Raw genomic sequence first — 27,154 nt, forward strand, 5'->3', positions numbered from 1 at the left:
AAAAAGGAGACAGAAAAAACTTACACTGAAAGGGTTTGCCTAATGGGCTTCTTTTTCATCCCTCCCCACTCTCCCTCCCCTGATAATACAGAATAATAAGACGCACCTCCAGCGCCTCCGCGAGGAAGTACGGCCGCCGCCATGACCAGCAACTGCGCACCAAAGCGAGACAGGAAGCGGAAGCTCCTATTCTCCCGGCAGCCTTTTCCCCTCCGCTCTAGGAATCTCAGCTCTGTCGCCGCTGCTCTTAACCGTTTCGGAGCCGAGCGGCAGGAGCCTCTGGGCTTCTCCGGGCAGAGAGCGAGGAGAGGCGCTGGTCTCGCCTCCGGAAAGCCCCGCTGGATCAGCTGCACGGGAGCCCTAAAACGTTTTCTAAACTATTTATTATTATAATTATTTTCAAATTTCAAATTAACAACGTTTTTTCTTTTGGTACACAGATATCCAATCCAAATTTGCAATAATTGCCTCCCCCCTTTAACATTCCCCCCTTTTATTCTCCTTGTATTACAATATATTACAATTACTATATATTTCCTCAATTAATTTCAACCTATTTTCTCCCTCCTAATTCTATTCTTAGTTCATAAATGTTACATCAAACCTGCGAATGTTTTGATTTTTTACAGTGTTCTCTAAAATAGTTTATAAAGTTTTCCCATTCTTGATTGAATTTTTTCTCATCTGCTCGGTAAGTTTAGCCATTTCGACATAGTCAATCATCTTAGTTATCCATTCTCCTTTCGTTGGGACCTTTTCTTCTTTCCACATCTGGGCTAGTAGCATCTGGCCCCTGTAGTCGCATAAATAAACAGTCTCTTTTGCTTCCTTGGCATTTTTTCTCCTATTACACCTAGTAAAAAAGCCTCTGGTTTTTTTAAACAAACGTAATTCTAAGAATTTTTTAAAGTTCATTGTATATAGAATCATAGAATCATAGAGCTGGAAGAGACCACAAGGGCGTCGAGTCCAACCCCCTGCCAAGCAGGAAACACCATCAGAGCACTCCTGACATATGGTTGTCAAGCCTCTGCTTAAAGACCTCCAAAGAAGGAGACTCCACCACACTCCTGGGCAGCAAATTCCACTGTCGAACAGCTCTTACTGCCAGGAAGTTCTTCCTAATGTTTAGGTGGAATCTTTTTTCTTGTAGTTTGGAACCATTGCTCCGTGTCCGCTTCTCTGGAGCAGCAGAAAACAACCTTTCTCCCTCCTCTATGTGACATCCTTTTATATATTTGAACATGGCTATCATATCACCCCTTAACCTCCTCTTCTCCAGGCTAAACATGCCCAGCTCCCTTAGCCATTCTTCATAAGGCATCGTTTCCAGGCCTTTGGCCATTTTGGTTGCCCTCCTCTGGACACGTTCCAGTTTGTCAGTGTCCTTCTTGAACTGTGGTGCCCAGAACTGGACACAGTACTCCAGGTGAGGTCTGACCAGAGCAGAATACAGTGGCACTATTACTTCCCTTGATCTAGATGCTATACTCCTATTGATGCAGCCCAGAATTGCATTGGCTTTTTTAGCTGCCGCGTCACACTGTTGGCTCATGTCAAGTGTGTGGTCAACCAAGACTCCTAGATCCTTTTCACATGTACTGCTCTCAAGCCAGGTGTCACCCATCTTGTATTTGTGCCTCTCATTTTTTTTGCCCAAGTGCAATACTTTACATTTCTCCCTATTAAAATTCATCTTGTTTGTTTTGGCCCAGTTCTCTAATCTGTCAAGGTCGTTTTGAAGTGTGATCCTGTCCTCTGGGGTGTTAGCCACCCCTCCCAGTTTGGTGTCATCTGCAAATTTGATCAGGATGCCCTTGAGTCCATCATCCAAGTCGTTGATAAAGATGTTGAATAAGACCGGGCCCAAGACAGAACCCTGTGGCACCCCACTAGTCACTCTTCTCCAAGATGAAGAGGAACCATTGATGAGCACCCTTTGGGTTCGGTCAGTCAGCCAGTTACAAATCCACTGAGTGGTAGCATAGTCAAGACCGCATTTTACCAGCTTCTTTACAAGAATATCATGGGGCACCTTGTCAAATGCCTTGCTGAAATCAAGGTAGGCTACATCCACTGCGTTCCCTTCATCTACCAGGCTTGTAATTCTGTCAAAAAACGAAAACGAAATAATTTCCCAGAAGCCCTTTACTTTTTTACATGTCCACCACATAGGGGAAAAAATTACCTTCCTTATCCTTACATTTCCAGTATAAATTAGAGGTATCTTTATACATTTTAGCAAGCTTTACTAGAGTGAAATACCATCGGTATATCATCTTCATATAATTTTCTTTTAATGAACTACATGCTGTGAATTTTAAAATCTCTTTGCACAGTTTTTCCCATGATTCAACCGGTATATTATAACCTGTATCTTTTGCCCAATGTTTCATTACAGGTGAAACTCGAAAGATTAGAATATCATGGAAAAGTTCATTTATTTCAGTAAATCAACTTAAAAGGTGAAACTAATATATAAGATAGAATCATGACATGCAAAGTGAGGTATGTCAAGCCTTTATTTGTTATAATTGTGATGCTCATGGCATAAGGAATCCAAAACGGAGGTGTTCAGGAGCCGAGGTTTGACTGTATTCGGATACTATTTTTAAATTATTAAAAACATTAAGAACTGCTTGATCAGGTCAATGGCCCTTCTAGGGCAGCATCCTGTTCTCACAGTGGCCAACCAGAGGGCAGGATCCGAGCAGAAGAGCCCTCTCCTCTCCTGCAACTGGTATTCAGAAGCATTGCTGCCTCTGAGGACTGTGAGTGAAGAAAATATTATGAATAGAATCATAGAGTGGAAGGGCCCTGTGGGTCATCTAGTCCAACCCTCTGCAAAGCAGGAATCTATGACGATGTTGGCATCCGTCTGTTTCAGGAGACCATGGAGGAGTGTGCCTTTGGGGGTGAGGTCAAGATGTTGGGAGAGTTGCAGCGCCTTCTCTGGCTGTAGAGACCAATATGGGGGACATGTTTACTCTATGACCTATGGATCCCTTTCGCTCAGATAGGGGCGGAGGGGGAATCAACACAGCAGGGAGAGAGAGAGAGAACATTCCTGGAGGGGGTGGGCACAGTGTAGGGAAATAATGCATAGACAGGAAAAAACAGAAAAATGTGAAGGGGTGCTGAAATTGCGCTCAAATAATATCGAGGGCACAGGTGAAAGGCAAAGCAAGTTTCTAGCCCTCTTGCTTCGGAATGAAGAGCTGTTTAAATAGGAACCAAGGAAGCTGCCTAGTCCAGAACCAGACCCTTGGACCATCTAGATCCGTGCTGTCTGCACAGACTGGAAGCATCTCTCCAGGTTTCAGGCAGGGACGATTTCCTAGCCCTGCCGGAAGATGTCGGGAATCGAACCCGGAACCTTCTGCACCCAAGAGCCACTTTCACCTTTTAAGAGACACCACACTAAGAATTCACCAGCCACCGCGGATCTCTGGGAGTTACCAGGATGAAACTGTCTCACCTGCTGCTGCTGCTGCTTCTCCTCTGCCTGGCTCAGGAGGAAACCTTCGGCCAGGGCCACCACCTGGGAACTGGTCTCCGCTCCCTGATCCTTCACCCAGTTCTCCATCTCTGGGTGGAGAACAGCCAGGAATTGCTCCAGGACCACCAGATCCAGGATCTGAGCCTCGGTGTGTCGCGCTGGCTCCAGCCACTCCCTGCAAAGGCGGTGGAGTCGGCTGCAAACTTCTCAGGGTCCCTGGGCCTCCTGGTAGCAGGAATGCCTGAATCTCTGGCGCTGAGCATGTGACCTGATGGCGTCCCCATCCAGGAGGGTCTTCATAGCTCTTCCCAGGATCTCCCAAATGGGGCACTTTGGGGATTTGGGCAGCAGCCTTCAATATGGCTGAAGGACTGTCCCCCCCCCCCATTTTTCCGTTTTTTTCCTCAGATATGCAGATGACACAACCTTGATGGCAGAAAGTGAGGAAGAATTAAAGAAGCTTTTAATGAGGGTGAAAGAGGAGAGCGCAAAATATGGTCTGAAGCTCAACATCAAAAAAACGAAGATCATGGCCACTGGGCCCATCACCTCCTGGCAAATAGAAGGGGAAGAAATGGAGGCAGTGAGAGATTTTACTTTTTTGGGCTCCATGATCACTGCAGATGGTGACAGCAGCCACAAAATTAAGACACCTGCTTCTTGGGAGAAAAGCAATGACAAACCTAGACAGCATCTTAAAAAGCAGAGACAGCACCTGGTTAAAGCTATGGTTTTCCCAGTAGTGATGTATGGAAGTGAGAGCTGGACCATAAAGAAGGCTGATCGCCGAAGAATCGATGTTTTTGAATTATGGTGCTGGAGGAGACTCTTGAGAGTCCCATGGACTGCAAGAAGATCAAACCTATCCATTCTTAAGGAAATCAGCCCGGAGTGCTCACTGGAAGGACAGATCCTGAAGCTGAGGCTCCAAGACTTTGGCAACCTCATGAGAAGAGAAGATTCCCTGGAAAAAATGTTGGGAGAGATGGAGGGCACAAGGAGAAGGGGACGACAGAGGACGAGATGGTTGGACAGTGTTCTCGAAGCTACAAACATGAGTTTGACCAAAGTGTGGGAAGCAGTGGAATACAGGAGTGCCTGGCGTGCTCTGGTCCAGGGGGTCACGAAGAGTCGGACATGACTAAACGACTAAACAACAACAACAACAAGGTGCTACTGGAAGGAATCTTTAAAAAAAAATTCTTCTGTTTCGACTACGGCAGACAACACGGCTACCTACCTGTAACCTGGTATTTCATCAGCAGAGTTCTATTCTGAAACATTGCCTTCCACTAGACTATGCAACAAGGAAACTGTCTCGCTAACACACATGTATTTTGAAATGTTTGACTGCTCTTCCGTGCAAAACTGATTTATCTAAAAATTGTATTTAAAACATAATTTGGTTTTTTAATATGTGCTGGATGAGGTTGCATCTTCTTCCTTTCCCAGATTATAAGATAAACAAATACCTGCACATAGCTGCATAGTGGATTTAACATTTCCAGAATGTGTGTGTGTGTGGGGGGGGGGGTTACGGGAAATTCTAGGGGATGGGAGAGCTGGGGGGAGAACACACAGCCCAAATACATCCCATCAGGAACCGGCCACTGCCTGGATATTTCAGAGACATAAAACTGAAATCCCTCCTAGGCAGATGAAGGTGAAGAAACACACATCCTGAAACAGTGACCTATTAACACTCTAGACACAGGCAGGAAAATCAATGCATCTTCTATACTGTTCTAATTTCTCTCTCGACCAAAGGCGTCTTGGACTTTGAAGACACTCGAACTCAGAACGCAAGGGAGAAGCGTGCTAAGAGAAAGGCATGCATGGCAAACCATGATCAACTCCCACCTGGAAAGCTATGTCCCCACTGTGGAAGGACGTGTGGGTCCAGAATTGGCCTCCACAGTCACTTACGGACTCATTGGTTTTTTGAAATAAAATTTTATTCATTTTTCTTTTTCATTCATTACATACATCTCAAAGTCTTAACCTTTACTATGTATTCCTTCTTTCCTCCCCTCCTAGGCTTTCCCAACTTCCGCTTCTGGTTTGTTACTCTTTTCACCCACCTTGCTACCTCCTAACAGAAAAAGAAAAAGTTATTAATAACATAACATCAAACCTAAATACATAAAAGTAAACACACCATATTTCTCTATCTTCTACACATTTTCTAATACTAACAGTGTGAATGTTTATTTAAATCCTGCCATCAAGTCTATCTTTGTTTCTGTAAATGGTTCCCATTGTTTTTCAAAGACTCTGTTGTCCTTTTCTCTTAGTCTGTCTGTCATTTTTGCCAGTTCTACATCATCGTCATCATCGTTTTTAATTTGTATACCGCCTTTCTATCTTACAATACTCAAGGCGGTTTACAAGCTGAAGAAACAAAAAATGTACATCTTATAACAATCTAATGCAATACAAAAATGTGATAATAAAACATAACTTTAAAATAGGCAACCTCCATCCAAAAAGTAACATTCAACAATCATTAGAATAATATAAAATAATAGTATCAACATATAAAAGTTAAACAGAAATCCACTCAACAGTTACAATAATATCTAAACTGTAATCAATAAGACAATGGCAAGCCACGGTACATAAAACAATACAATACACATTGAGAAGCAGAGAGTGGGGCAAGGCAGGTGGAAAGAGGCCTTGCCTGATGGAGTCTCTCCCCTCACAGTTCATCAACTTCTCTTGCCATTGTTCTTTACTTGGTATTTCTCCAGTCTTCCAATTTTGTGCAATCAACATTCTTGCTGCTGTAGTGGCATACATAAAGTCCTCTTTTCTTTCCTTATGTCTTGGCCTAAAATGCCTAGTAAGAAGGCTTCTGTTGTTTTTTTTACAAAAGTTATTTTCAACATTTTCTTCAATTCATTATATATCATTTCCCAATAGGCTTTTACCTTTTTACAATCCCACCACATATGATAAAACGTACCTTCCATTTCACATCTCCAACACTCTTTCTTTTCATTTTTATACATTTTTGCCAGTTTAACCAGTGATAGATACAATCTATACATCATTTTCACATAATTCTCTCTCAATAGTATATAATCTGTAAATTTCAAATTTACTTTCCACAATTTTATCCAATCTTCAAATTGTCTGTTGTCTGTTGTCTGTTGTCTGTTGTCTGTTGACTGCTCTTCCGTGCAAAACTGATTTATCTAAAAATTGTATTTAAAACATAATTTGGTTTTTTAATATGTGCTGGATGAGGTTGCATCTTCTTCCTTTCCCAGATTATCAGATAAACAAATACCTGCACATAGCTGCATAGTGGATTTCACATTTCCAGATTGTGTGTGTGTTTGTGGGGGGGGGGGTGTTACGGGAAATTCTAGGGGAGAACACACAGCACAAATACATCCCATCAGGAACCGGCCACTGCCTGGATATTTCGGAGACATAAAACTGAAATCCCTCCTAGGCAGATGAAGGTGAAGAAACACACATCCTGGACCAGTGACCTATTAACACTCTAGACACAGGCTGGAAAATCAATGCATCTTCTATACTATATCTTCTTCTATACTGTTCTAATTTCTCTCGGCCAAAGGTGTCATGGACTTTGAAGACACTCGAACTCAGAACGCAAGGGAGAAGCGTGCTAAGAGGACGGCATGCATGGCAAATCCTAGCCATGATCAACTCCCACCTGGAAAGCTATGTCCCCACTGTGGAAGGATGTGTGGGTCCAGAATTGGCCTCCACAGTCACTTACGGACTCACTGTTAAGATTTTACTCTGCTACGCCAAAGAAGAATAATTTCTCTCTTGACTGCGTATTGAGGCTTATTATACAGTATATGTTTTTCAACAGCATTTGTTCATTAGAGCTGTGATCTGAGGGGCTATACTCTCATTGCAAAGATACGTCATTTACATACGTCAACAGAATACCAGAGAATGCATTTGTGTCTATGAAAAATATCAGATCAATTCACACCAGATTAACAAATTTTGGGGATGGGAGAAATATTAAAGCACCGCTATATACAAATGATGAATACATGGGAAATAACGCATGAGGGAAAAAATAGAACATAGCTATGTAAATCTAACTCTGATCAGGAGAATAATCTGCAACACAGCCACTAAAAGGAATAAAAATTCTAATGGAAGCAAATTCTAATTCTGAATACAATCATTGTTTTACTCTCTGTAGGAGTTATTTGATATGATTAAATATCTTCACACACTCCAACCTTTCTGTTTCCCTTGTACGGGTTCTTTTCAGTTTAGTAAGGGAGTCCTTGTCACATAAGTTATAGAATCATAGAATCATAGAATCATAGAGTTGGAAGAGACCACAAGGGCCATCGAGTCCAACCCCCTGCCAAGCAGGAAACACCATCAGAGCACTCCTGACATATGGTTGTCAAGCCTCTGCTTAAAGACCTCCAAAGAAGGAGACTCCACCACACACCTTGGCAGCAAATTCCACTGTTGAACAGCTCTTTCTTTCTATAGGCCAAACATTTCTAAGATTTCCTCCCTGTATGAGTTCTTTGATGCGACTTAAGGTGGCTACTGGGACGCAGGTGGCGCTGTGGGTTAATGCCTCAGCGCCTAGGACTTGCCGATCGAAAGGTCGGCGGTTCGAATCCCTGCGGCGGGGTGCGCTCCCGCTGCTCGGTCCCAGCGCCTGCCAACCTAGCAGTTCGAAAGCACCTCCGGGTGCAAGTAGATATATAGGGACCGCTTACCAGCGGGAAGGTAAACGGCGTTTCCGTGTGCGGCTCTGGCTCGCCAGAGCAGCGATGTCACGCTGGCCACGTGACCCGGAGGTGTCTCCAGACAGCGCTGGCCCCTGGCCTCTTAAGTGAGATGGGCGCACAACCCCAGAGTCTGGCCAGACTGGCCCGTACGGGCAGGGGTACCTTTACCTTTACCTTTAAGGTGGCTACTCTGACTGAAGCTCCTTCCACTCCAACCTTTCTGTTTCCCTTGTACGAGTTCATTTCAGTTTAGTAAGGGAGTCCTTGTCACATAAGTTCTTTCTATAGGCCAAACATTTCTAAGATTTCCTCCCTGTATGAGTTCTTTGGTGTCTAGTAAGGATATTACTACGACTGAAGCTTTTTCCACACTCCGAACATGTATACGGTTTCTCTCCTGTATGAGTTCTTTCATGCAACTTAAGGGAGTGACTGTGACTGAAGCTCCTTCCACACTCCGAACATGTATACGGTTTCTCTCCTGTATGAGTTCTTTCATGCGACTTAAGGGAGCTACTGCGACTGAAGCTCCTTCCACACTCCGAACATGTATACGGTTTCTCTCCTGTATGAGTTCTTTCATGCAACTTAAAGGCACTATGGTGACTGAAGCTCCTTCCACACTCCGAACATGTATACGGTTTCTCTCCTGTATGAGTTCTTTCATGCGACTTAAGGGAGTGACTGTGACTGAAGCTCCTTCCACACTCCGAACATGTATACGGTTTCTCTCCTGTATGAGTTCTTTCATGCGACTTAAGGGAGCTACTGTGACTGAAGCTCCTTCCACACTCCGAACATGTATACGGTTTCTCTCCTGTATGAGTTCTTTCATGCGACTTAAGGGAGCTACTGCACCTGAAGCTCCTTCCACACTCCGAACATGTATAAGGTTTCTTTCTTGTATGAGTTCGTTGATGCAACGTAAGGGAGCTACTGCACCTGAAGCTCCTTCCACACTCCGAACATGTATACGGTTTCTCTCCTGTATGAGTTCTTTGATGCAGTGTAAGTAAGCTACCACGACTGAAGCTCTTGCCACACTCCAAACATTTATACGGTTTCTCTCCTGTGTGCAATCTTTGATGCAAGGTAAGGCTGCAACTGTAGCTGAAGCTCTTTCCACACTCCAAACATGTATATCGTTTCCCCCCTGTATGAATTCTTTCATGCGAGGAAAGGTAGTCGTTGCGACTGAAGCTCTTGCCACATTCCCAGCATTTATATGGTTTGCTGCCTCTATGAGTTTGTTGATGTCTAGTAAGCCCATTGCTGCGAGCGAAGCTCATTCCACACTCCAAACACGTATGCGGTTTCTCCCCTGTATGAGTTTGTTGATGCGACTTAAGTGCGCTACTTTGAGTGAAGCTCCTTCCACACTCTGAACATGTATACGGTTTCTCCCCTGTATGAGTTCGTTGATGCGACTTAAGGGTGGTACTACTACTGAAGCTGTTTCCACACTCTAAACATGTATACGGTTTCTCCCCTGTATGAGATCTTTTATGCAATCTATGGGTACCACGTTGACTGAAGCTCTTTCCACACTCTGAACATTTATATGGTTTCTCCCCTGTATGAGATCTTTGATGCAAGATAAGGACAGTACTCTGACTGAAGCTCTTCCCACACTCCAAACATTTATAAGGTTTCTCCCCTGTATGAGTTCGTTGATGGGACTTAAGATGGCTACTGTTACTGAAGCTCTTTCCACACTCCGAACATGTATACGGTTTCTCCCCTGTATGAGTTCTTTGATGCAATGTAAGATGACCACATCGACTGAAACTCTTTCCACACTCCGAACATGTATACAGTTTCTCCCCTGTATGAGATCTTTGGTGCCTGGTAAGGGCACTATTGTGACTGAAGCTTTTCTGAAGCTCTGAACATGTGTACGGTTTCTCTCCTGTATGAGTTCTTTGATGCAAGATAAAGGCACTACTGTTACTGAAGCTCTTTCCACACTCCAAACTTTTATAAGGTTTCTCCTCTCTGGGAATTTGGTTTTCACCACCCTGAGACATACAAGAGTCACCCTCCGGCTTCTGCTTTCGTCTCCCCTCTCGCCTGCTGCCTGCATCTTGAACCCTCAGATCCCTTTGCTCTTTGGATCCTTTCGGTGACACTTCGGATTGTTCCCCTTCTGCCAGCATCCCTTCAACATCTCCTGATGGAATAAAAAGGGAAACTGATGAAATGCTAAAGGAGCGTCTTCACCCCAATCATTCAGTCAGGACACAGAGATCCAGGTCCCAGGGCCTTGTGGCAGTTCCCTCACTGTGAGAAGGGAAGTTATAGGGAACAAGGCAGAGGGCCTTCTTGGCAGTGGTGCCCACCCTGTGGAACGCCCTCCCATCAATTGTCAAAAAAATAACTGCAAATTTTAGAAGACAACTGGAGGCAGCACTGTGTAGGGAGGTTTTTAATGTTTTATGTTTTATTGTGCTTTTATATTTGTTGGAAGCCACCTAGAGTGGCTGGGGCAACCCAGTCCAATCCGTGGGGTACAAATAATGAAAGTATTAATGTTAGTATTATTATTTATTGAGTTTATATACCACCCTATACCCGGATGTTTCAGCATGGTTCACAGAAAGGTCACATCAAATATAAACAGAATAAAAATACCAACCCAATAACACCCACCCCCCCAAAAAAGAGCCACATTTGAAAAAGACTACAGGATGTCAAAGATATCTAGCAAAAGCCTGGTTAAAAAGGAACATGTTTGCATGGCACCTAAAGGTGTAAACCCCTTCATGGATCACTGCTTTGTCGTGGCGAAGGGGCTTGAGTAACTCAGAGAAGCTATGACCTATGCCGTGCAGGGCCACTTAAGACAGACAGGTCAGCCGAGAGTTTAGACTAAACGTGATCCACCTGGAGAAGAAACTGGCAACCCACTCCAGTATTATGCCATGAAAGCTCCATGGACATAAAACAGGAGAAGCTTTGAGAGGAAAGCAACTGTTTCCAAGGCATGCTCTGGTTCATGGGGTCACGGAGAGTCGGAAACGACTAAGACGACTAAACTGTTGGTTTCTGCTTCCTTCACTGTGCAGCAAAATGCTTGTCACAAGACAGTTGTTTATATTCCACAGACAGCGTTGCTGTTGTGTTTCCCACGGGAATGGGAGACTGGATGTGACGTTCACTGGTTTCCTGTTTTTCACTGTTTCTCTTGGTGTTCTTTGTTTCCGAGGGGAGTTGCTTCTCTGCTCTCGCAGAGGCAAGATGCATGTTTGTATTCTCTCAGCATAGAAGTGTAAATAAAGTTAAGAATGTGGCACATACTGCTTAACCTTCCGCTGTGTGTGACGATACGCTGCTTCGGCTCCAGATAAGACAAGCCGGTATCAGCTTCAGCTTCAAATGGGCCGAAGCTGGTCAAAATCTCACATAAACAACAACAAAGGTTTATAAGAAAGTCGCCAGGCGAACTTCCCTGGGGAGAGCATTCCACAGACAGGGAGCCCCTGCAGAGAAGGCCCTGTTCTCATGTTGCCACCCTCCGGACCACGTGAGGAGGAGGCCCACGAAGGAGGGCCTCATAAGGGGATCTCAGGGTCCAGGTAGGTTCATATGGAAAGAAGCAGTCCTTGAAGTATTCCTGGCCCTAAGCCATTTAAGGCTTTACAGGTCAAAACCAGCAATTTGAATTGGACCCAGAAACTAATTGGTAGCCAGTGCAGTCAGACCAGGATGGGGGCAATATGCTCAAACCGCCGGTGAGCAACCTGGCCGCTGAATTCTGCACTAGCTGAAGTTTCCAAACAGTCTTCAGAGGCAGCCCTACGTATAACGCATATCTATATCTAACCTTGAAGTTACCGGAACATGGACAACAGTAGATTGGCTATCCCTGTCCAGATAGGGGTGTAACTGGGCCACCAGCCAAAGCTGATGGAAGGCACTCCAGGCCATCTGAGCCTCGAGCGACAGCAAAGGATCCAGGAGAACCCCCAAGCGATGAACCTGCTCCTTCAGAGGAAGTGTATCCCCATCAAGAGCAGGTGACCTCCCACCCATCTGCTCTAGGAACCACCCACTAACTGAGCCTCACTCTTATCTGGATCAAGCTTCAATTTGTTGGCCCTCATCCAGTCCATTACCCAGGCAAGACACTGGTCCAGCACTTCCATTGCCTCATCTTCAGATAGAAAGGAGAAATAGAGCTGAGTGTCATCAGCATACTGCTGGCAACGTACTCCAAACCTCTGGATAACCCCTCCCAGCGATTTCATGTAGATGTTAAAGAACATGGGGGATTGGATTGGGCCCTGCGGAACCCCACATTGAAGCTTCCATGGGGCTGAAATGAATTCCCCAAGTAACACCCTTTGGAAATGACCATCCAAGTAGGACTGGAACCACCGCAAAACAGTGCCACCCACCCCCAGTTCAGAGAGTCGCTCCAGAAGGATACCATGGTGGATGGTATCAAAAGCCCCTGAGAGGTGGAGAACAATGAACAGGTACACATTTCCCTTGTCTCTCTCTCGACAGAGGTCATCATACAGGGTGACCAAAGCAGTTTCTGTGCCAAAACCAGGCCTAAAGCCTGATTGAAATGGATCCAGAAAATGAGTTTCTTCCAAAAGCACCTGGATCTGGTCTGCGACCACTCGCTCCAGAACCTTGCCCAGGAAAGGGAGATCAACAACTGGCCGGTAGTTAGGCTTTCTGAATTCAGAGAAGGTTTCTTAAGGAGTGGTTTTACCTCTGCCTTCTTCAAACATGCAGGGACCACCCCCTCTTGTAAAGAGGCACTGATCATCTCCCTGGCCCAGCCTGCTGTTCCCTCCCTACTGGTTTTTATCAGCCAAGAGGCGAAAGGGTCAAGAGTGCAAATGGTCACCCTGACTGATCCAAGCACCTTGTCCATATCCTCGAGCCTGACCAACTGAAAAAACTCATCCAACACAACAGGACTAGACTGTGCTCCGGACACCCCATGAGACTCATCTGCTGTAACAGCAGCCAAGGTCTTGTTGGATGCAAGCAATTTTATCTTCTTCTTTTCCCCCGATAAAGTTTCTTATAGAAAGTATATATACAATCAATATACCATTCATAAAATAAAAGAGTCCAACATAAAATAAAGTGTTGATTTGTAGCAGTGTCCATGCACAGCGGAATGATGAGGAATATGTGTACATACTCTCAATTGCTTTATTTACATTTCAAAGCTGGTAGATTACAGAAAACCATCTTGTCTCTGTCGGAGCAGAAACTGCATCCTCTCTCCTCTGAAGCATGGAGAGAATCACACAGTGTGAACAGTGAAAAACAGGAAACCAGTGTACGTCACATCCAGCCTCCCTTTCCCGTGGGAAACACAACAGTAATGCTGTCTGTGGAATGTAAACATTGTCTTGTGACAAGCCTTTCGCTGCACAGTGAAGAGAGCAGAAACCAACATCCTCCCCCTTTCTGTGAACACCACTGGGCAGCGTGTTCGTACAATATCAGTACAAACCCAACTTCTGCACATAGGTACAGTGTTGATCCCTTGATACAATCTTGGACAATACATCAGCAGGAATTTCATTACCTGGCATATAGGACACCGTTACGAGTCCCTTCTGAATACGTTCCCTAGCATGTTGCAACTTCAATTGCAAGTGCTTCGTGCTTTGCTTACAACCTTCAGAATTCAGCAAAGCCAAACATGCTTTGTTGTCCTGGTAAACCTGGATTGGACATTTGACAGGAATTTTCATGTCTTTGCACAATTGTAACAACCATTCACAATCCTTAAGTGAATAAGACAGTGCATTCAGTTCAGCTTCACAAGTACTTAAGCTAACAGTTGTTTGCTTCTTGCATGACCAATCAAATAGACCCTGATTGTACATATAGCAAACTCCAGACGTGCTTTTCCTGTCTGTAGTGTCACTTCCAAAACTTGCATCTGCAAATATCTCAAGACCACCAGACTTCTGATTGTTAAATCTCAGTCTGTAATGCATAGTGCCTTTCAAATACCGCGCTATGCGTTTCAGAGCTTTCCAATCCTTAACAGTTGGATTGTTGACTTGTCTGCTTAGCAAATTACAGCTAACAGCAATGTCTGGTCTTGAACATCTGGCAATGAAGTTTAGCTTGCCTAGCATACTTCTGTATAGTGTAGTGTCAGAAAATGCTTCTTCAGTGTCATCTACCTGATAACCTGTTATCATCGGTGTGTCTACAGGGTTAGCATCCATCAGGTTTAGTTTGCCTAACACATCAGCAATTTTCCGTGACTGGTGTACTAGAATGTTACCATCTTGATCTCTCTCTATTTCTAGAGATAGGTAGTTGTTTACCTCACCAAGATCTTTCATGTCAAAGTGTTCTTTCAGTTGAGCTAGGGCGTTATTGTACATTGTGACATCATCCCAAAAGAATAAAAGATCATCAACATAAAACAAGCAATACAGTTTCTTTTGCCCCTCCTCTTTGACAAATACACATGGATCAGCTTTCCCTTGCTTAAAACCTAGAGAAAACAATACCTCAGTGAGTTTTGTGTGCCAACACCGTGCACTTTGTTTGAGACCATAAAGGGACTTTTTCAGAGCACAAACAAATCCCTGTTTTACCTGTACGCCATCAGGTGGAAGCATATAAAGTGATTCATTTAGAGATCCGTACAGAAAAGCTGTATTCACATCGTGGTGACTAATGTGTAGATTCTCCTCTGCAGCTAGCTTGAGCATAAGCCTAATGCTCTCATACCTCACTGTGGGTAAGTAGGTCTCGTGATAGTCTTCACCTGGTACCTGTGCAAAACCTCTGGCTACCAATCTGGCTTTATGTCTGACTATCTTGCCATTTTGATCAGTCTTCGCTTTGAAGACCCATTTGCTTCCAAGCAGTTTCATTCCTGGAACTACTGGAACAAGTTCCCATGTTTTGTTCCTTTCCAAGGAATCAAGCTCAGCCTTCATGGCATTTAACCATGGCTCAGCTTCCTTTGAATCCAAATCCTGGATTTCTTGGAAACTTGAAGGTTCAAATACCTTCTTGGAGCTTTTAACAGCTGTTACTGCTATCTTAGCAAACTCATCAGCAAATCTCTTTGGAGGTCTGCCTTTTGTGGCTCTATGTGACCTGCGAATTAGCCTTAGGTCTTCAACACTCTCCTCTTCCTTCTTAGGAGAAAAGCGACCTATTGTGAACAATGGTTCCTCCAATTCTTGATCAGAACTTTCAGAGGGTCGCATAGAGGCTTTCGCACTCTTGAAATCCTCTGAATCACCTGATTCAGTTTCAGACTCAGAATCAGAACTTTCATCAGTGGGTGTGGGTTGCTGTGGTTGCTTTTGACCATCCTCAGTCTCATCACTGTCATCAGGATAACATTGGAAAATTCCCACATTCTCCCCCCACTTGGCATTGTACTCAACACTTCTTGTGAGCTTAATGGTCTTAGAGTCAGTCATCCTTATTCTGTAAGAACCTTTCTCATAACCTAGAAAGATACCATGCAAACCACGCTTGTCTAACTTGGAGTTTTGTGGTGAGTGAACCCACATGTCAGAACCAAAAATTTTCATGTGTTTGATGTATGGTTTCTTCCCAAACATCTTCTCATAGGGGGTACAACCAACCGCTGAAGATAACCTGCGATTATAACTGTAAGTGAAACATGAGAGAGCTTCGGCCCAATAACTCTCTGGAAGATTTGCATCATGCAGCAAGGTTTTTAACCCTTGAAGCAATGTTTGATTTGCTCGTTCCGCAAGTCCATTCTGCCATGGCGAGCGAGGACTAGACAAATCATATTGAATTCCTTTCTCTGTCAGAAAAGCTTCAAACTGCTGAGAAGTGAATTCTCCCCCGCGATCACTGAAAAGAGTCTTTACCTTCTTACCATGCACATTTCCCAACCAAGCACAGAATTCCTTGAACCTAGGAAAAGCCTCTGATTTCTGCTTGAGATTGTACACATGAATATACCTGGAAAATGCATCAATGAGAACCATGAAGTACCTATTTCCTCCCAAAGAGGGGGCTAGTGGTCCAACCAAATCAGCATGAATAATTTGGTATGGTTCTGTAGCTTGCCTACTAGACACCTTACCTTTCGCAGCCATTTTCACCTTGTTTGCTGCGCATGCCTTGCACTTCATGTGGTACCTGCAGGGTTTAATAGTCATACCTTCAACCAAGGCAGGCATTTTAGATACTGCCTCAAAACCCAAATGACCAAATTTTCGATGAAAATCATGAATACATTCTGCATGCAAACATTTGTTAGAACCTGCAATGCAACAAGTGTCATCCTGCACAACATCATCATAATACAAAACATATAAACGATCAACATATTCAGCATACAATACATAATCATTTTTCTTTGTGATGATGCACCTTTTGTTCTTAAAGGAAACGTCAATGTTCCGCTCATTTAGCTGTCCAACGCTGAGCAAATTATGTTTGGCATCCGGCACATAAAGTACATTCTGTATCGATAAGTCCAAACTGTGAAGAACAACAGTTCCGTAGCCTTTACTGGGAATTGTGTGGTCATCCGCCTGGTGAATCGCACCTTCCTGCGGTGTAAAAGACACGAACAGTCGCTTATCGTTGCACATGTGATGGGTCGCCGCTGAATCAACAACGAAGAAAGATCTAGACGTCTTCTGGACCTCTGCAACTTTCGGAGTGAAGCGTGAGACCATTGCCTTGTGCTGCGTTGTCCTGGACACCGGACCTCTGCCTTTGCTCTGGCCTTTTCCACGCGATGAGCTTCCGCTGCGCTGCTCTGTCTTGGCCCTGGGATATTTGCATTCCCTCTTCACATGGCCTAGACGTCCACACGAGTAGCATTTCACTGCCTTCAAAGCTTTGGCGCCATCTGGTGGTTCCACTGCACTCTGGGATGACGACTGTGAAGTCTCCCCCTTTCCCATGCAGCTATCATCCTGGCAATCTGCTTCATTCTGAATCATGGCAGTATCACAGGCTACTCTGAGCTGAGCATGTGGCTGATTGGCATCAGATTCCCCACGTGCATCAGCCAGCCTTCTGCAGCTAGCCATCTTATGCAGCTTGTTAAAATAAAACATGGTAGATCCAGCTTCTGTCCTCATGTGAGCCTTTCTCAAAGCGTGCCAAATTTCTCTGGCTGAGGTCTTATCACGCAATAGACAGAGCTCTTCTGGGGATACTATCAATGTAAGAGTTCCCCTTGCTTTGGAATCCTTAGCTTCCCATGCATCTGTAACTGGAGCTGGGGGGGGTGTCTGTAATAACTTCAAACAGACCCTCTTTCCGCAGAATAGCCTCTGCATAGATAACCCAGTCCGTATAATTTTTCTTGTTGAGCTTGGGAATCCCACAAGCATCCTGAAGGGCCATCATGACTCTGGCATTAGCCTTCTGCGTCATCTCTGCTGCTTTAAACAAGCTGCTTTATACAAGCTGCGTCTGTGCTGCTTCAAGCCTCATTCCAAAGGCAAGTTCAAAACAGCTTTTCTCTCTGCTGCCTTAAATCATGCTGCGTCGATGTTATCTGCAGCTGCTTCAGCCCAAAAGCACTTTTAAAAGTTACTTTCGATTTCCCCAGCATAGGCATAGCCGCTGCCTGTTCCCGGCAAACGGACATAAAAGTTCAAAGTCCAGCCATAAAGCCATTAATTAGATGCTGGCAGGCTGCCCGGAGCAGTAGCACATACCTCATCAATCATCTTGACGCGGAGAACAGATACCGTCCGATCCGTCCCTTTGCATTCCGATCCTTTTTCCGGCATAAGATGACTGCATCTTCTGGGCCCATAACCATAATGTTGATTTGTAGCAGTGTCCATGCACAGCGGAATGATGAGGAATATGTGTACATACTCTCAATTGCTTTATTTACATTTCAAAGCTGGTAGATTACAGAAAACCATCTTGTCTCTGCCGGAGCAGAAACTGCATCCTCTCTCCTCTGAAGCACGGAGAGAATCACACAGTGTGAACAGTGAAAAACAGGAAACCAGTGTACGTCACATCCAGCCTCCCTTTCCCGTGGGAAACACAACAGTAATGCTGTCTGTGGAATGTAAACATTGTCTTGTGACAAGCCTTTCGCTGCACAGTGAAGAGAGCAGAAACCAACATAAAGATATATAAAATAAAAATTCCAACACCGTGACTTCCCTCTCCCTCAACTTGACATCTTTCAATATTCTGTGCTCTTACTTACATTGTGTTTTTGATAGTATTCAACATTCACCTATTATTAATTTGTCATAATCTGATTCAGCTTTACATCCTTAGTCCATACATATCAACAGGTTTTCTTTAGAACAGTGTTTTTTCATTTGGTCCTCAAAGCATTTCCATTCTTTCTTTAAACTCTGGTTTGACTGGCGTCTTATGGCTGCCGTTAGTTTGGCCAATTCTATAAAGTCACATAATTTACCTATCCAGTCTGCTTTTGTGGGAATAATGTCCCCTTTCCCATTTTTAGCAAGTAATAATCTGGATGCAGCTGTGGCATATAAGAATAACCTTTTGCTATCCTGTGGGGTGTCCTTTCCTATAATGCCCATTAGGTATGCCTCTGGCTTTTTTTCTATAGTTCTTCATGGATACAACCCCAAAATTTATTAATTTTCTCACAGCACCACCATACATGTATCATTGTTTCCTCTGCATTATTGCATTGCCAACATTGGTTGTATTTGAGTTTATATATCTTGGCTAGTTTGGAAGGTGTCACATACCATCTGTATAACATTTTCATTAAGTTTTCCTTGATAGTATAACAGGCAGTAAATCTGATATCTAACCTCCAGAGTCTCTCCCACTGTTCCATGTGTATTGTGGGGCCCATTTAACCATTACATCCTTTACTTCCTCGTCTTTCAGATCCCATTCCAATAACAGTTTTAGATCATTTTTTTGTCATTTCATAATAATGCTTTTTTGTTGTTTGGATTCATCTTTCTCAATTTTTTTGGTGATATGGAAGGCAATCGGAGAGGTAGTGCCTTATCTCTCTGAATGTTTTCTATCTCAGATGTCCTTGTCTTCTTTTAATAGTTGACTATAGCTTGCCCAATTTCCCTCCATATTTATTTTTTTAACTGCAAAAGCCTCTACTGGGGACAGCCACCATGGCATTTGGGGTTCTAATAATGGTTGGTATTTTGTCCACACTTTATAAAGAGCATTTCTGACTATATGATTAGTGAACCCTCTGTGGACCTTACTGTAGCCAAGGTATGCATGCCATCCGTACCTGTTGTTGCAACTCTCCAAATCAAGTATATGTTTTCTCTAATAAGAGCCAATCCTTTATCCAACATAGGCACGAGGCTTTGAAATATGTTCTTAAATCGGGGAGTGCGAAACCCGCCCCTTTCTTTTTTTGTCAGTCAGTAATTTGTATTTTATGCGGGGTTTCTTACCCTGCCATATGAACCTGGTCAGATCTCTCCTGCAATCGACGTAGCATTGTGGCAAGCAATTTTAACAACAAAATGCTCTGCAAAGAAGTCAAAGCCAGCTACCACTGGTTCTACCACCTCCTTTGGGCCAGCCTGTAAAAGGCCCCGTAGAACCTGGAAAAGTTCTGCCAGACGACATAATGAGGAGGCAATGGAGGCAAAAAACTATGCTTTCTTTGCTGCCTTCACTGCCACTAGGTAGGCTTGCTAATGAGCCCTTAACAGTGTTTGGTTGCATTAATTAGGATCTTTCATCCACTTGCGTTCAGTCTCCCAGCTTGGAGTGTACCAGGGGGCCAATCGGACTCCACAAAGTGGGAGAGGACGCTCAGGAATATTCGTATTACTAGTAGTATTATCATTATTAGCCCGTCTGTGTAAGGCCTCAGCCACACTTGGACTTTTAAAGTGGACTTGAAGTTGCTTTTTTCTCCTTTTTAAGAAAACCTCTTCTGCCCAGAACTGCTCCTGCAGAAACTGCTGTTTAACTGAAACACAAGTAATTTAAAATGTGTGTACTTTTATCCTGTGAATCGTCCTGAGGCCTGTGGGTATAGGGAGGTATATAAATTTAACAAATCATAGTAAAATCAGGCCGGATAAAAATTATTACAAGTTCCAGGGGGAGCCTCTGCAGAAGGTTTTCCAATGCTTAAGGGTTTGCCTTGACCCCAAGCCCTATGGGGAGCCCAAGGAAGGTCCCCCACCTGCCAGAGTTGGCCTGCAGGGAGGAGAGCAGGAGAAAGATCTGCCCTTCCATTAGGAAAAGATGTCCTACCCCCATAAAAAGGGGGGAAGACCTATAAATGAATCATCTTAGATGAATTATATACAAAATGCATTAATTATGGGAAATGTAAATATAATAATAAAAAATTTATACCACACCCATCTGGCTGAATTTCCCCAGCCACTGTGGGCGGCTCCCAATCCAGTGTTAACAACAATACAGCATTTAAATATTAAAAACTTCCCTAAACAGGGCTGGCTTCTGATGTCTTTTGAAAATAGGATAGCTGCTTAATTCCTTGACATCTGATGGGCGGGTGTTTCACAGGGAGGGCACCACTACTAAGAAAGCCCTCTGCCTGGTTCCCTGCAACCTCACTTCTCGCAGTGAGGGAACCGCTGGATCTCAGTGTCCAGGCTGAACGATGGGGGTGGAGATGCTCCTTCAAGTATACAGGACCAGGCCATTTAGGCCTTTAAAGATCAGCACCAACACTTTGAATTGTGCTCAGAAACGTACTAGGAGCCAATGCAGATCTCTCAGGACCTGTGTTATGTGGTCCCGGCGGCCACTCCCAGTCACCAGTCTAGCTGCCGCATTCTGGATTAGTTGCAGTTTCCGGGTCACCTTCAAAGGTAGTCCCACGCAGAGCGCATTGCAGTAGTCCAAGCGGGAGATAACCACAGCAGGCACCACTCTGGCGAGACAGTCCGTGGGCAGGTAGGGTCTCAGCCTGCGTACCAGGTGGAGCTGGTAGACAGCTGCCCTGGATACAGAATTGACCTGCGCCTCCATGGACAGCTGTGAGTCTTGTCAGGATTCAACCTCAATCTGTTAGCCGCCATCCATCCTGCAGACACTCACACAGGACCTTCACCGCCTTCACTGGTTCCCATTTGAAAGAGAGGCAGAGCTGGGTCTCACCCGCATATTGATGGACACCCAGTCCAACCCCCCGATGATCTCTCCCAGCGGCTGCATGCAGATGTTAAAAAGCGGGGGTATTATGGGAAATATACGGGAAATACCCTTTGCAAAAGCGTGTGCATTAGGCGAGATCTGCACCCACCAAAATGCCGACCAGCTCTATTTAAAAATAATAAGATGTGAAAATCTGGACAAACTGATGACTAGAAAAAGGAGACAGAGGAAAAGAACTTAAATTGAAATGATTTGCCTAATGGGGTTTTTCTTTAATGCCTCCCCACACTCCCTCCAGCTGCACCCCCCCCCCCGACTCTCCCCCTTTATAATACATGATACATACGACCCACCTCCAGCGCCTCCGCGAGGAAGGACAGCAGCCGCCATGACAGGTATCTCTCCCCCCCCCCTTTGAAGCGGGACAGGAAGCGGAAGCTGCAATTCTCCCGACAGCCTTTTCCCCTCCGCTCTAGGAATCTCAGCTCTGTCGTCGCTGCTCTTAACTATTTTGGAGCCGAGCGGCAGGAGCCTCTGGGCTTCTCCGGGCAAAGAGCGAGGAGAGGCGCTGGTCTCGCCTCCGGAAAGCCCCGCTGGATCAGCTGCACGGGAGCCCCAAAACGTTTTCTAAACTATTTTTTATTAAGAAAAAATTATTTTCAATTTTCAAAAATAACAACAGTTCCCCTTTTGGTATATAGATATTCAAACCAAATTTGCAATAAATGGTTTTTCGTCACCCCCCTCGTTTCCATTCCCCCCTTTATTCTCCTTGCATATAATTATATTTCTCCAATTAATTTCAACTTCTTTCCCCCCTCCTAATTCTATTCTTAGTTCATCAATGTTACATCAAAACTGCTAATGTTTTCCCTCTTTTACAGTGTTATTTAAACGTATCTATTAGGTTTTCCCATTTTTGATTGAATTTTTTCTCATCTGATCGGTACGTTTAGCCATTTCGGCAGTCAATCATCTTAGTTATCCATTCTTCTTTCATTGGGACCTTTTCTTCTTTCTGCATCTTGGCTAGTAGCATTCTGGCCGCTGTAGTCGCATAAATAAACAGTCTCTTTTTCTTCCTTGGCATATTTTCTCCTATTACACCTAATAAGAAAGGCCTCTGTTTTTTTAACAAACATATTTTTAAACATTTTTTAAAGTTCATTTTTTATAATTTCCCAGAAGCCCTTTACTTTTTTACATGTCCACGACATATGAAAAAAAAAGTACTTTCCATATCCTTACATTTTCAGCATAAATTAGAGGTATCTTTATACATTTTAGCAACCTTTACTGGAGTGAAATAGCATCGGTACATCATCTTCATCAAATTTTATTTTAATGAACTGCATGCTGTGAATTTTTAAAATCACTTTCCACGGCTTTCCCCATGATTCAAGTGGTATATGTCTTTTGCCCAGTGAGATTGAATATTCCAGGCTGTGAGGTCTTACCCTGCTTTGATAAATGACGCACCAGATCACTTAGAGATATGCTACTACATACTGACTTGCAACACACACCTAAAAAGCAGACCTTGCCCACAGCTCCAGGAGGTTTTTTCAAATGCGGACATTGCACTGCTTGTAGATATGCATCACAAGTGGAAGAATTTTCTAATAGCAGAGGCTTTAAGTTTACCATGTGTTGCCACATGTGCAAATGCAATTCCACACACACACACACACACACCCCGTTCCAGGTTTCAGGCAAGGACGATTTCCCAGCCCCTCCTGGAGATCGAACCCAGAACCTTCTGCACCCAAGAGCCACTTTCACCTTTTAAGAGACACCACACTCAGAATTCACCAGCCACCTCGGATATCTGGGTGTTACCAGGATGAAACTGTCTCACCTGCTGCTGCTGCTGCTGCTTCTCCTCTGCCCGGCTCAGGAGGAAACCTTCGGCCAGGGCCACCACCTGGGAACTGGTCTCCACTCCCTGATCCTTCACCCAATTTTCCATCTCCAGGGGAGGACAGCCAGGAACTGCTCCAGGACCACCAGATCCAGGACCTGAGCCTCGGTGTGTCGCTCTGGCTCCAGCCACTCCCTGCAAAGGCGCTGGAGTTGGCTGCAAACCTCTCGGGGTCCCTTGGCCTCCTGGTAGCAGGAATGCCTGAATCTCTGGCACTAGCAACTGAGCTGAGGGTGTCTACATCCAGGAGGGTCTTCATAGCTCTTCCGAGGATCTCCCAAGTGGGGCAGTTTGGAGATTTGGGCAGCAGCCTCCAATATGGCTGAAGGATTGTCCCCTGCAGCCTCTTTTCCTATTCTTTCCAGGATCTACCATATTTTTCACTCCATAAGGCGCACCGGACCATAGGGCGACCTAGTTTTCAGACGGGGAAATCAATAAAAAAAATCTCCCCCCCCCCAAGAGCAGCGTACAGGCTGTGCACAACCTCTCCCTGCCCGCTCCCTGTTTTGGCTTCCTCTTTAGCCTTTAACGTGTTTTATGGATCCTTTAACGTGTTTTATGGTAACGTCATGGATGACTCGGGGGTTGCGATGCTCATCTCACTTTCCTAGCCGAGGGAGCCGGCGTTTTCCGCATGTGTCCAGCATGACTAAGCTGCTTCCTCCAAACCAGAGCAGGGCATGGAAACGCCGTTTACCTTCCCGTCGGAGTGGTACCTATTTATCTACTTGCACCGGTGTGCTTTTGAGCTGCTAGGTTGGCAGGAGCAGGGACCGAGCAACGGGAGCTCACCCCGTCGCGGGGATTCGAACTGCTGACCTTCTGATCAGCAAGGCCTAGGCTCTGTGGTTTAGACCACAGTACCACCCGCATCCTAAAAACTACATTTAAAACAGAATTCAGTTTTTAGCATTGTCTCCTGGATGAGGTTGGATTTCCTTTTGGGGTCTGGGGTTCAGCAGCTCTCTGCCCAGGAATTCCCAGGAAGGGCTTGCACCTTGTCAAGGGAAGTGAAACATTTTGTGAACGACAGACATTTGGGGGAATCAAAGGACAGTTTCTAAGAAGGCAGCAATGGAAGGGGCATGAGTAGAGATGTAAAATTTCCAGAAATTTTGAACCCGTGGGGGTTGGATGTTCCCCCCGCTATTTCAGGGGGGGAAAGGAAATTTTGGAAAAATTGATAAAAAAATTCAGTGTGGAGTAGTTTTACAAATTGCGTGAAACGCGGTGTAGCTAAAAGTATTCGGCTTGCAATAAAACATGTAACCACCCCCCTTTCTCTCAAAAGCATCAAAAAAGCAAGAAACCATCAACATAAATAATAATGAAATTTGCCCCTTAGCAACAACAGCAAATAAAGTTAAGGTCCACCTCAATATTTAAGCTCCATAGGTCTAGCCTTTGAGTAGTGCTTTGAAAGCAACAACAGAAGACACAACATATACATGCAGTTTATTCTATCTCACTTTCTGAACTACTGCTATCATTTTCCATTTCTTCTTCCTCTTCCTCTTTGTCATTTTCCCCATGGAATTCTAAAAAACGGCTTTGGGGGAAATGGGGGGGAACTGTCCCCTCCATTTTTCCGGTTTTTTCCTCAGATATGCAGATGACACAACCTTGATGGCAGAAAGTGAGGAGGAATTAAAGAACCTTTTAATGAGGGTGAAAGAGGAGAGCGCAAAATATGGTCTGAAGCTCAACATCAAAAAAACGAAGATCATGGCCACTGGGCCCATCACCTCCTGGCAAATAGAAGGGGAAGAAATGGAGGCAGTGAGAGATTTTACTTTCTTGGGCTCCATGATCACTGCAGATGGTGACAGCAGCCACGAAATTAAAAGACGCCTGCTTCTTGGGAGAAGGGCAATGACAGGCCTAGACAGCATCTTAAAAAGCAGAGACAGCACCTGGTTAAAGCTATGGTTTTCCCAGTAGTGATGTATGGAAGTGAGAGCTGGACCATAAAGAAGGCTGATCGCCGAAGAATCGATGTTTTTGAATTATGGTGCTGGAGGAGACTCTTGAGAGTCCCATGGACTGCAAGATCAAACCTATCCATTCTGAAGGAAATTAGCCAGGAGTGCTCACTGGAAGGACAGATCCTGAAGCTGAGGCTCCAAGACTTTGTCCACCTCATGAGAAGAGAAGATTCCCTGTAAAAGACCCTGATGTTCTCGAAGCTACGAACATGAGTTTGACCAAACTGTGGGAGGCAGTGGAATACAGGAGTGCCTGGCGTGCTCTGGTCCATGGGGTCACAAAGAGTCAGACATGACTAAACGACTAAACAACAACAACAAGGTGCTACTGGAAGGAATCTTTTAAAAAAAATTCTTCTGTTTCGACTACGGCAGACAACACGGCTACCTACATGTAACTCGGTATTTCATCAGCAGAGTTCTATTCTGAAACATTGCCTTTCACTAGACTATAGAATCATAGAATCATAGAGTTGGAAGAGACCACAAGGGCCATCGAGTCCAACCCCCTGCCAAGCAGGAAACACCATCAGAGCACTCCTGAAATATGGTTGTCAAGCCTCTGCTTAAAGACCTCCAAAGAAGGAGACTCCACCACACTCCTTGGCAGCAAATTCCACTGTCGAACAGCTCTTACTGTCAGGAAGTTCTTCCTAATGTTTAGGTGGAATCTTCTTTCTTGTAGTTTGGAACCATTGCTCCGTGTCCGCTTCTCTGGAGCAGCAGAAAACAACCTTTCTCCCTCCTCTATGTGACATCCTTTTATATATTTGAACATGGCTATCATATCACCCCTTAACCTCCTCTTCTCCAGGCTAAACATGCCCAGCTCCCTTAGCCGTTCCTCATAAGGCATCGTTTCCAGGCCTTTGACCATTTTGGTTGCCCTCCTCTGGACATGTTCCAGTTTGTCAGTGTCCTTCTTGAACTGTGGTGCCCAGAACTGGACACAGTACTCCAGGTGAGGTCTGACCAGAGCAGAATACAGTGGCACTATTACTTCCCTTGATCTAGATGCTATACTCCTATTGATGCAGCCCAGAATTGCATTGGCTTTTTTAGCTGCCGCGTCACACTGTTGGCTCATGTGAAGTTTGTGGTCAACCAAGACTCCTAGATCCTTTTCACATGTACTGCTCTCAAGCCAGGTGTCACCCATCTTGTATTTGTGCCTCTTATTATTATTTTTTGCCCAAGTGCAATACTTTACATTTCTCCCTGTTAAAATTCATCTTGTTTGTTTTGGCCCAGTTCTCTAATCTGTCAAGATCATTTTGAAGTGTGATCCTGTCCTCTGGGGTGTTAGCCACCCCTCCCAGTTTGGTGTCATCTGCAAATTTGATCAGGATGCCCTTGAGTCCATCATCCAAGTCGTTGATAAAGATGTTGAATAAGACCGGGCCCAAGACAGAACCCTGTGGCACCCCACTAGTCACTCTTCTCCAGGATGAAGAGGAACCATTCATGAGCACCCTTTGGGTTCGGTCAGTCAGCCAGTTACAAATCCACTGAGTGGTAGCATAGTCAAGTCCGCATTTTACCAGCTTCTTTACAAGAATATCATGGGGCACCTATGCAACAAGGAAACTGTCTCGCTAACACACATGTATTTTGAAATGTTTGACTGCTCTTCCGTGCAAAACGGATGTTTCTAAAAATTGTATTTAAAACATAATTTGTTTTTTTAATATGTGCTGGATGAGGTTGCATCTTCTTCCTTTCCCAGATTATCAGATCAACAAATACCTGCACATAGCTGCATAGTGGATTTCACATTTCCAGATTGTGTGTGTGTGGGGGGGGGGGGTTACGGGAAATTCTAGGGGAGGGGTGAGCTGGGGGGAGAACACACAGCCCAAATACATCCCATCAGGAAACGGCCACTGCCTGGATATTTCGGAGACATAAA

At 44.6% G+C, this 27,154-nt stretch overlaps 2 protein-coding genes across 5 annotated transcripts in view; one reads left to right on the forward strand and one right to left on the reverse strand.

The window, feature by feature from the left end:
- LOC307208764 (uncharacterized protein) overlaps window positions 1-27,154 on the forward strand; it is a 138,370-nt gene that overhangs the window by 37,019 nt on the left and 74,197 nt on the right. The window lies entirely within an intron of this gene.
- Window positions 5,733-21,768, reverse strand: LOC307208489 (uncharacterized protein). Its single transcript, XM_079963112.1, has 3 exons — window positions 21,690-21,768; window positions 8,496-10,423; window positions 5,733-7,766 (listed from the first exon to the last, which is right to left on the reverse strand). Exons 1-2 carry the CDS (start codon window positions 21,724-21,726, stop codon window positions 8,553-8,555), a joined length of 1,908 nt encoding a protein of 635 aa, XP_079819238.1. The 5' UTR covers window positions 21,727-21,768; the 3' UTR covers window positions 5,733-7,766; window positions 8,496-8,552.

Source organism: Podarcis cretensis (genome assembly GCF_951804945.1).
Source record: "Podarcis cretensis genome assembly, chromosome: 2".
In the NCBI taxonomy this organism is placed as follows: domain Eukaryota; kingdom Metazoa; phylum Chordata; class Lepidosauria; order Squamata; family Lacertidae; genus Podarcis; species Podarcis cretensis.

Bases quoted from the DNA above. Each gene is read 5' to 3' on its own strand.
- LOC307208489 (XM_079963112.1), bottom strand. From the start codon at position 21,726: ATGGCGGCTGCTGTCCTTCCTCGCGGAGGCGCTGGAG. The intron at 10,424-21,689 runs GTGGGTCGTATG...TTATTCCATCAG, and splicing joins TCCTCGCGGAGGCGCTGGAG to GAGATGTTGAAGGGATGCTG.